Raw genomic sequence first — 11,659 nt, forward strand, 5'->3', positions numbered from 1 at the left:
GTAGTGAACGAGAAGAGCAGATGCCCGTCGGAGAGAGCCGAATCTTCAACCTCCCGCTCAGCAGTCCGTTTGGCTGAGAATCCATGCAGCCAGGGGCACTTGTTATGCCCAGCTCGTTTGAGAGCACAACAAAGCAGGGAGGACCACACGGCAAGAGCTCAAATGAAAGTCATTTATTAAAGTTAACAAAAATTGAATCAAACAATAGTTTTAACATCAGGCTCTCAAACCTCTCCACATTGAGGTTTCCTGTCTGCAGTCAGGGACTTGGAGAGATTTGCAAAGGACAGGAGATACACTCCGACTCTTAATCATAATTATCTTTTTTTTAATATCATAATTTGTATCATTATTAGTTGTACCTTGTCCTTATTGTCTAAATAAAGAATGACATTATTATGAATTATGACATATTGCTAGTAAAAACAAATAATATTAAAAAAAATACATTTCACAAATCCTATATCACACAAACATACAAATAGAACAACACACTTATAAATAGTGGTTTATTTATTTTTAGTGACTGATTTTACTTTTTAGAGCGCCCACTGTAAGGTTAATTGGTCCACATGGTTGTTGTTTTTTTGTTTGTTTGTTGTTGTTTTTGTTTTTTTTGAGGTGGGGGGTTGTTTGTTTGTTTGTTTGTTTGTTTTGGCGCTTGCACCCCTTGCCACCCCCAGTAAGATGCCACTGCCCTCATCTCCCCTATCAGAATCCCCCGCTGCTATTCAGCATTATGGCATTTGCAACAGTTAGACAGCAGTACACCACTGCACTGATTGGACAAATAGTAGGTAATGGCTCCCTCAAGTGGACGGAATTGAATAATGCAACAACATACATTTTTGAACATGAAAACCATTTTGTATGTATTTTATATCTAGATATGAAATAAAAAGTTTAATGAGTTTGTATAAAGAGGAAAATACATAAATCTGTGTCTGGCTTGAAGCTCAGACCATTATTTTAGCCACTGTGGTGAAATCCTTACTGTAGTTCAACAAGTGTCTGACTGGATATTACACTTTCATCATTCCAAATGATGACATCTCCTCAGGCTATAAGAGAAGTTGACAGGCCTGAGCTCAGCTGCTGGGAGGGTCTCCAGCAGTGAAGAGATAGATGTAATAAGTCACAGTCCTCCTCACATAATTTTGACTGTAGCCATGATGCTAGCGCTGCACCTATTTGATAATACCATCACACATACACAAGAACAGACTTCATCATACTTCATCACATGGATGGATGAGTTACATACATGTGGAGTAAAGATTGACAGGTAAAATGTTGGTAAAATGTCTAGAAGATGATAATCCTGTGTATTTGAACCCATACTAAGTAAAATTGTTGAGAATATCAAGCGCTAGATTTATGTTTATTAGGACCTTAGGAAGGTGAATTAGGATCATGGAAGGTTGCTCACATCAGGACTGACGACTGTGGCATGAAGATTGCATTACATTTGGCATGTCTCTAAAATGTTATCTCTTGATTGCTGCAGATCTTTAGGTCAAAATCACATGATAACAAGTGATTGACATTATGTAATCAGGCCACAAGAGTGTGCAAAGGTTGTGTGTGTTAGTAAAGCTATAACAGAGTGAAAGGAAGCAAGTGAAATAGTCAAAATTACAGCTTCATCATGTTTGCATCTGTGGCTCTTCTCCTGGTGGCTGTTTTGCTTCTGCTGCTCCTCTTTCGGACCCAAAGGCCTAAAAATTTCCCTCCTGGCCCCCGACCCATCCCCATCTTTGGAAACATGCTGCAGCTCAATCTGGAGAGTCCAATCGATGACCTGGAGAGGGTAAAGAGTGGATATTAATATAATGAATGTACTGACTACAGACTACCACACATCTTTAAAGATAAATATGGTCACTATTTTTGCATTTGTGAATTTATAAACCCTTTTAGTTTATTAGCTATAAAGATATATAAAATTACTAATTACATCGATATACCGTTGGGTTCTGTCATCATATTCATATTGTGTATCATTTATCAGCATTTAAATCCAGAGGAATAAAAGTGCTTTAGCTCATTTTGTCTTCTCTTACTAATAATAACAGCTTGTTAATAATTGACTCATTACACTGACCCGATTGTACTGAGTATAGGTCATGTCAACTATGTACGGTTGCTATGATCTACTCTGTGTCTCTGTCCTCAGCTAGCCAAGCACTATGGTAACGTGTACAGCCTATACATCGGGCCCAAGCCTGCAGTCGTCGTCAATGGCTTGCAGGCCTTGAAAGAAGCCTTTGTCACCAAAGCTGCAGACTTCTCCGGCAGACCACAGGACCTAATGGTCAATCATGCTATAATGGTGAAAGGTTGTAGAGCAAGTTTTAAGTCTTTTTTTTTTCTAAGCAGTGATTATTTTTATAACTTTCATTATAAATACAGTAGGTATGTCCTATCACACCTATTTGCTGGTTTTGAATAATGTTACTGATCATCTGGGATCATACACTGTTGCCCATAAAGTTGGAATAAAATATTTTTTACTTCTTCTCATGAAATTATTGTGATAATGTGATTAATTAATGTAACATTAATTATCAAATATTATTATTAATTAAGGTTCCATTCCATTTAGGTCTAAGAGAGCCAGGTTCCTGCTATTACTAGTCGCAGACACACTCTTTATACAAACTCCAGTATGTTCCAAAACTAAAATGAGCATGTTTACTTACAGGGGGCAGATGGTTAAACTAAGGACAACAAAGTCCAAAGTGTGTGAGACAGGCACAAATCTCAGTGATCATGTCAATATTATGCTCTGATATAGATCATTTACCACAATGTAAAAACTGTCATGCATCCATTATTTTATTACATATGTATTAACAGAAAAATATGTTAAGCATCAAATGGAAAAGTTCTTGTTTGCTTTAATCTAAACGATGCTTTATGTAAAATTACCAGTTTTTTATATAAAATCTTAAAGAATAGCTTCACTTTCAAGTCTGTCTTAAAACAGTAGTCAGGTGTCAGAGGTGTAAGAGGTTTTCCCCGCTGTAATCATTCCTCCTGTTCATAATGCCTATTAAAAGAACTCCTTCAAATGTACTTTCAGTGTAAGCGACGGAGGCCTAAATCCACAGTGTGTCCACATAGTCATTTAGTGCAAAAATGCATTTAAAAGTTGATGTGAAGTTCGAGTTAGTGATATCAAGTGGATATCTGCCACATTTACAGTCTTTTTAGCATCAAGTTCCCTCTTTGTGTTTCCTCTGACTTGACTAATTTGGATGACTCAAGGTTCATATTAGTTCAGAAAAACTTTTAAATATATATTTTGCACAGAAGGAAAGGAGGACTGGGGGTTTTGTCTCTCCATGACTTAAATTGTAAGTGCATTATGAATTTTGATTTCAAGATGGTGCAGAGCAGTGCAGGAGCTTCTCAAGCTCCCAGTGTTAGTGTTGAACCCACTAATCTGAACGTTACCAATTAGGTACAGTTCAGCCTCACTTCTGGCTGTAATTCCTCTTGGTCTGTGAGATTTTTTGAATCTGAGATTTCCTGAATTCATCATGAATCATCGAGTAAAGTCAACCACATATCTCTCCGAAAATTGTGAAGTACAAGTATGAAGTAGTATGAAGTGGAAATACTTGAGTAAAGTTAAAAAAAAAAATGCTTTAAGTACAGTAGTTGAGTAAATGTACTCAGTTACTTTCCACCACTGACTAAACTGGCAAAGCAAGTAAATATCCTCCTTCTTTTCCACACAGAAAGAAAAGCTAATGAATCACAGAAACACTCTTAGAGACCACATGTTGGTTTTTATGGCACCATCTAGTGGTAGCATCAATAATGACACTGATAGACTTTTTCCACATACAACACTCGAGCCATCAGTATAATCTGATGTGTTTATAACAGGAGGTCATTAGCAGCTTCAACATATAATAAAATTGTAATGAAATCATTGCAAATTCATTCATTTAACATAGATTTGAATGTGGATGCACTTCTATCTCAGTTTTAAGTCCATGTTTTTGTGTGCAGCTAACGCTCCAGGAGTGATTCTAGCAGATTATAGCCCCGGCTGGAGAGAGCAACGACGATTTGGTCTGATGACCCTGAGAAACCTTGGTCTAGGGAAACTGTCCATGGAGCAGAGGATTCTGGGAGAGATACATCGCATCATAAAGCCATTGGAGCAGAGTGTCGGTATGTCAGCTTCTCTCCTATTATATCTTTTTCATAATCTTATTACACTTCACACCTTTAACAACTCTTTCGGGTCAAGTTTAATTCATGTTTTTTTTGTTTTGTTTCCAGGTAAGACCATAAACCCTAAATTGCTGTTCCACAATGCAGCCTCCAACATCATCTGCCAAGTTCTGTTTGCGAGGCAGTTCGAGTACGACGATGAGTTCATGAAGTTTTTTGTTGACCTTTTTCACGAGACCTCTAAAATAATCAATGGGCGTTGGGGTATGGTGAGTCACATTTTTTACTCCAAAAACCAATCAAACAACAAGGCATCCCTACTATAGCTGTGGAGATAGTATAACAGGATAAGTTTATGTATCATACATGTAAGAACAAAAAGAAGTGGATTTGGAGATGGATCATGTTTTAATACTACTTGGCATGGGATGAATTGAACAGCTGTGGCTCCTTTCCCAACACAGTCATACAACTGACATGTACTTTAGTTGATGAAACAGATAGGATTAATAAAATCTAGGAAATTTGTGTAATCTAGACTGTCTGAAGTTTTCCTTACAGTACTGACAATAATCATCTCAGAAAGACTTTCATTTGTCCTCCTGATTGAAGTTTTTATTTCAAATGTGGATGACCTAGAAGATTAAAACATTACCTTGTACCTTTTATTATTGTTTAATAAATGTATTCAAGTATTAAAGTCCCATCTTGTGTCCAGCAGTTAAACTTTTAATTAAATATTAAACATAAATTCTGGATTTCAATGAGAGATTCTAAGAATTTCTAACGAGTTAATCTCACTTTTTTATGGAAAAACCTTGTTGTACGCCAATTATGATTCAAATCATATTGTCTTTTAAATGTGTTAAAACAGGCCTGGAGGGGATCTTTAATGATTTTTCTCTCTCATACAGATTTATGACTCTATTCCCATGGTGCGAAACCTGCCACTGCCCTTCCAGAAAGCCTTTAAGTTGTTTAAGGTATGTTTTGTAAAGCTTTTATTTCCAATTCCAGCAACCATGTATGAGTTAAGTAGGTGGACCACTATGTAGGCTATAGCAGAAGAAATGCCCTGACCAATGACAGTAAGAGGGAAAGAAGGAAAGAATGAATAAAATTAGAACGTCTACAGCGCCAATATATAAACTGTATGCACACTGCAACATGAACGATCCCTTCGACACCTGAACAGGCCACAGGGCTGTGACAAGGTGATTAGAAAGATACATTTTTTGACTAAGAACTATGACACATGAGTAGAAGTATGATCTAAAATGCCATCAACAGCAAAACTTCACAGTCACTTTAGACCTGCTCTGTGCGTAAAGTGCCTTGAGATGACTTTTGTTGTGATTTGATGCTATATAAATAAAGATTGATTGATAGTGAATTCATCAATTATTCTTTTGATAATAATAATGAATAATAGTTTTTTAAGCAAAAATGTCCAAAATGAGCAAAAATGCTGTTTTCAACTTCTCAAATGTGTTAATTTAATTTGTTATTACATGTTATTTATTGATAATGAAAATCATTTATAGTTTCACCTATAATGTACTATAATAACTATGATATAATTATATCAAGATATTTTGGCCATTAAGTGGAGCTGTGTGTCTCTGTCAATGTAATTCATATTAATCAGCAGAGCATGAAAAGAAGTAAGTTTCAGTTTTGGACAATAAAGCCTTACTTATACTGAATAGAAAAAGAAAAGACATCTGTGCCCTTGAGAGACATTACATCTTAAGTCAAAATTCATTGAAAAACATTTTTTAACCTTTTTTCTCCTCACAGATGGCACATGAGAGACGTCTGGAGCTGTTGGCTGAGAACAAAAAGAGCAGAGTTCCTGGTAAACCACGACATTTCATAGACTGCTACTTGGATGAAATGGATAAGGTGTGTATGTCTCTTGGGAGCTGATGATGAGGGAGCACTTTGTAGTATTTCCTCTCTCTTTTTCTCTCTTATCTGGCTGCAAAGAGAGGAGATGATGGCTCATCCTTTTCAGAGGACCAGCTTTGTGCGTTTATTCTGGATCTTCACTTTGCTGGGACTGACACGACCGCCAATACCATGCTCACTGCTTTCCTCTATCTGATGAACTATCCGCAGATACAAGGTACCTGTGGAATCAGCTGACACATGCAGAAACACTCAAATGACAGACTGAGACATATCTTGCATAGTTTACTTCTTCCTGTCACACTCTCTTTCATTCTATATTGCTCAGAGCGCTGTCAGCAGGAAATAGACAAAGTTCTGGATGGGAAGGATCAAGCCAGTTTTGAAGACAGACATCAGATGCCCTACGTGCAGGTAGGGATTCAAATCACATACAACAAAAATTATTAGATCATCATAGAAATGGTTTTGTATATCTGAGATGTTGCAATGCTACAGTAACATATTGTAACAGCTGTCTCTGTCATGCAGGCTGTCATTCATGAGATCCAGAGGATGGCTAACACTGTTCCTCTAGCTGTTTTCCACTCTACCACTAATGACACAGAGCTGATGGGATACTCCATACCCAGGGTAAGTAAAAAAAAAAATCATTTGTGCCATCATATATATATATATATATATATTTTTAAAGAAAACTTCTTCTACTTATATCGTACTAATATTCCTCTGAGCACTTACAGATCAAAATCACTTCCGAGGGAAACATTTAGGAACTTTTTTTTAGTGATTTATACACATTTTTCCCATCTCAGGTTCTCAGCACCGTTCAAAGCCAGAGAACTTCATGTGAAGTTCAGGTAGAGATCATGTAAATGATTCAAGAAGACCTTTTGACTGTTGATGTAGTTTTGCAGCCATGAAAACAGGACTTCTTGGGTTTGAATACAATATATAATTCAGTTTAAGCATCATATGGCTCCAATGAAGTGTTGGAGCGAGCAGATATGGAGTATCCTTGTATGATACTGTGAAAAGATTTCTAAATGTAAAGAAAATGTACTGTATAATGCGTTTAAGGGTAAAGTCGAGAGTTTATGACGTTAACTCGTGATTTTACACACATTAATGCACATTTTGTGTGGCAATCTCAAACCCATATTTTTTCTTCTTCTTCTTTAAAAAACAAAAGAGTGGTTTCTGTAGAAGTATAATAGTTGATTATTTCAACATTTTAACTCCAGCACAAAAAAGTGCAAACACTGATATGAAGTGTTGTTGCAGCATAAATATGTCACATTTTCATTATTAATGACAATTTGATCAATTTTGCATTGAACATTGTGAATTGGCAAACCCAGCACAACATTGTTTATGAATGGAAGAATGAATTGTTATTTGATGTCTTCCTCTTGTCTCAGAGTTTCAGCTGCTCTACATTTAACTGTATGTATAATTATTTGAGAAAAGATGTCATGTTATGTCTTCAGACGACTATAACTATGTCTATACCGAGTGTCTTATTGTGATGATGTGAAAACCACTGAAGAGAGGAAAACTTTAACACCATGTCACGTAAAACAATGACAGAAAAAAATTCTCAGACGTTTCCTATCATTCTCATTGTTTTAGTTGTAGAGTATTAGCAGGTTCCTGTGTAGTTTACTTATAGGAAAGTTATGAGTAGACCTGTCACTATAACTACTTTTGTTAGACGATATATTGTCTCAGAAATAATCGCGATAAACGATATTATTGTAATTTTATACCACTTATATAATGATAATATAATAGCATAATAAGGCACGGGGGGTGGGGCATGGGATTGGAGAGTGGGTGCTACACTTCTGTAAAAACACAGACTAACATTATAGGCCAGGACAGAGTTATTTACCTTTAATTCCATATAAGCTGCGCTGCTCACTTCTGCAGTTTCCACTCAGGACGTACACAGTGAGGAATGGAGGACACTACTTTCTTAGCCAATGTGACATGAATAGCCTCTTAGCGGCTAATGTGAAGTGTGGTAATATTGAGGTAAAAAAATGATCAAGGTCATGTCAATGCATCATACAATAGGTTCATATATAGAAGTGATGATGTTGATAATTACGTTATTGTACGATAAGTCGATGATTATTACAACAGGCCTAATTGTGAGTATTTATTCATGTGTGAATATTGTGTTGGTGTAAAAATATATGTTTTGATTATCTATTATTACTCATACCCACAATATTTATTTCACATGTGTCATATTCTACGCCTTCATTGATTGGAGGCTCACATTTTCCACATAACTGATACCCACAAGGTTTATCTGATGTGTTCACAGGTTTATTAGACCTCTTTTCCTCTTCATTGTTTGTTCTTCAGGGAACCGTCATCATTCCCAACCTGTCGTCAGTGTTGTTTGAGGAGGGACAGTGGAAATCCCCTCATGAATTCAACCCTGAAAACTTCCTCAATGACCAAGGAGAGTTTGTCAAACCAGAGGCCTTCATGCCTTTCTCTACAGGTGCGTGACATTGATTATTAGATTCACAGATACACAGAGGATTGATGGAGAAGGTTTGATTGAGAAAATATCACCAGGCAAAAGAAAAGTAAAGAAAATCACCACACGTACAATCAAATTTTACATTCACCGTAGCTCCAGTAGAAAAGACAGTTGTAGTAGTTCACTCTTGTGTTCTTAAACACAGGTCCTCGTATGTGTCTCGGAGAGGGTCTGGCTCGTATGGAGCTCTTCCTCTTCCTGGTGACTCTGCTGAGGAGGTTCAAGTTCATCTGGCCTGAGGATGCAGGAGAGCCAGACTACATTCCTGTTTATGGGACGACCCAGACGCCCAAACCCTATCTCATGAAGGTCCAGTTCAGAAAAACAACCTGATAGGTCATGATGACACACTTCCAAGACAAAGCTTTCCCCCCGATACTATAACTGGCCTACTGACATATCAAATGAAATTCAATGTTCTGATATAAAACCAGTTTTGGACGCACTAATTGCTATTTGTATATGAAGTATGGCCTTGCTTATAGCGAGCTCCCCTCAGCTCTACGAAGAATATTCACGTCTTTCACAAAATTGTTTTGATTTCACAGTCCGCAGCTTCACCGTTTTACTTCAGTCTCACCACTGATATCAATTTGTGGTTGCACAGTGTTCCAGCAGCTGTTTACCTGCCCAGCACCAGATGGCAGACAAAGTTGGGGATTAGGTAGCGGAACATTTAGCAGCTAAAGATCCAGATATTATTCTAAAGAGTTTCAGGAGACCAAAACATATGGAAAGAGTGGATAGCTCATTTATATTTAAACGCTATAATGAGTGCTAATGTTGCTTAGTGTCTGCAGGGTGAGAAATAGTCTCATAGCATGTTAACAATAATAACTCATCTTGAAACATCATAAAAAAGATTTCTATAAACCACACTGTGACTTTTACTGAATGCAACAAAGCTGCTAATTGTGACTCATAACTGTGGTGTGAACCATAAAATTATATCTTATCACATGAAACTACAAACAGCTTTTCCCAAAATTCACTTTTTCTCACGTTGCCGGTGTCAAAATGAATTTGTGGGATTGAAACTAAATGTAACATCATCAGAACATGTTTGACTTTGTCATTTTGGTCAATAAAGAATGGTTTGTAAAGAAAGTGCCTCGTCCAAGATGTTGCTGAAAAAGTTTATTGTGACTTGATCAAGAAGAATGAATAACAATCAGTACATTTGTGGAGTTTCGGTCCTTTGAGGATAGTCTTATAGTAAGCCATGCAGATAATGTCATAAGTGAAAGTGGTGGCCCCCCCTTGTGGCCCAATTGTTGAAAAACGCACGCTAAAGTGCCCGCTTGGGAGCCAAAACGAGTGCTAAGGTGCCTTCCTGGTTGGCAAAACACACTAAACTGCCCCCTTGGGTGGCCAAAACGTGCACTAAAGTGCCCTCTTGGTAGCCAAAACGTACGCTAAAGTGCCCTCTTGGTAGCCAAAATGTGCGCTAAAGTGCCCTCTTGGGAGCCAAAAACGTGCGCCAAAGTGCCCTCTTCAGTGGAGAGAACGCGCTGTATGTGCCCTTTTTTATTTTGCCCTTCAAAAAGTCTGTGCACGCCACTGGATCCAACACATCTATAGTATATAGAATTTAGTCTATTGGTCTACAGATGAGGACAATGTCTGGGAAAGCAGCTCAGCACCCTTGTCCTCGTTGTCCAAAATATGCAACCTCTGACTACAGTAACCTCCGTTCAGAGAGACAGGCAAATACATCTCTGACCTTTGCTGTCATAGCAACACTATCATGGTGCCTCCTGTTTTCCCCAAAAGGCCTAGACCTAGCCTAGACAGTAGCAGACCTACTGTCTCAAGGGGAGACACCAAGATTTGGTGTGGCCTTACAATGACCTCAAAGCCTAGTTTGATCCAGTGTATGCCAATGTATGATGTAAGTTATGGAACACTGTACATATTAATTTCATGAAACTCCTTTTATATCGTCTCCTAATTTCTTTGCAATATGGCCCGAGGGTGTTGCTAAAGCTAGTGTGTTTATCTACCGAAAAAAAACCCAACATGAATATGAATTAGAGCAAAAAATCAGGGCATCATCAAAATCATCTGCATTCATCCTCTGCAGATTCATAAGAAGACACAGAAAATCTTATGGTGACTGAAATTGTCAATATCGCTTGTTTTAGACCAAAGTGATGGATTCACTGAGGGTGTTATCTCCACTTTACAACCTCACATTATCACACAGAGTCATCCCACACTGAGAGACCCTATAACAGTTAACTAAACTGTTGAATACGTGGTTATGGCACAGTTGCTGTGGTATTACAGTACAAACAGTGTGGTATGTCCACTTCATAACAACATCAAGACATTTATGATAATGCTTTTACTAATTTATTTTCTACCTGACACACAGGCATACTGAACCCTGCCCTCAGTTTAAGCAGTGGCCTTTTGATGGTTGGACATCAGTGTATTATTGAAGCTTTTGTGTGGATGCTGTATTGTTTTACTGGGCGGTCTCTTGATTGTCAGCGGGAGGCCGGGGGTAAGGGGGGTGGGGGGGTGGGGGGGGGCCTGAATGGTGTGTGTGTGTGTGTGTGTGTGTTTGTATGTGTGTGTGCTGACATGGACCTTCTGTGATGACATTCAGTTGGATGACCGGTGTGGCCGAGAGAGGAGAGGGAAAGAGAAAAAGAAACTGAAAGAGCCACAAACACACAGGAGGATATGTCGAACAGGCAAGTCCAGTGAGGAGAAGTAGTAAAGAAAAGAAAAAAAAGTGAAATACAGAGACGGTGAGATTGTTTGGACAAGGACGCACAGAGACAGTTCGACTGAAATGGAATCAACGAGACTGAGACAAACTTGGGATTATCAGTAACGGATCATCAGAAGAGGAGTTTCACAAACATGGACTAATCTGGGAGTCTACACATACATACTCACATACACACCCACACACACACACACACACACACACATTCACACACTTTCCACACACACAAACACATACACACACACATATATACCCAC

At 38.1% G+C, this 11,659-nt stretch overlaps 1 protein-coding gene across 1 annotated transcript; it reads left to right on the plus strand.

Moving 5' to 3' along the window:
- The first annotated feature begins 1,575 nt into the window (after positions 1-1,575).
- Positions 1,576-9,769, plus strand: LOC133982149 (cytochrome P450 2D15-like). Its single transcript, XM_062421083.1, has 11 exons — positions 1,576-1,810; positions 2,177-2,339; positions 4,024-4,188; positions 4,300-4,460; positions 5,106-5,174; positions 5,992-6,096; positions 6,181-6,319; positions 6,431-6,516; positions 6,634-6,735; positions 8,479-8,620; positions 8,808-9,769. Exons 1-11 carry the CDS (start codon positions 1,649-1,651, stop codon positions 8,993-8,995), a joined length of 1,482 nt encoding a protein of 493 aa, XP_062277067.1. The 5' UTR covers positions 1,576-1,648; the 3' UTR covers positions 8,996-9,769.
- The last annotated feature ends 1,890 nt before the right edge of the window (positions 9,770-11,659 follow it).

Source organism: Scomber scombrus, chromosome 6, assembly GCF_963691925.1.
Source record: "Scomber scombrus chromosome 6, fScoSco1.1, whole genome shotgun sequence".
NCBI lineage: Eukaryota > Metazoa > Chordata > Actinopteri > Scombriformes > Scombridae > Scomber > Scomber scombrus.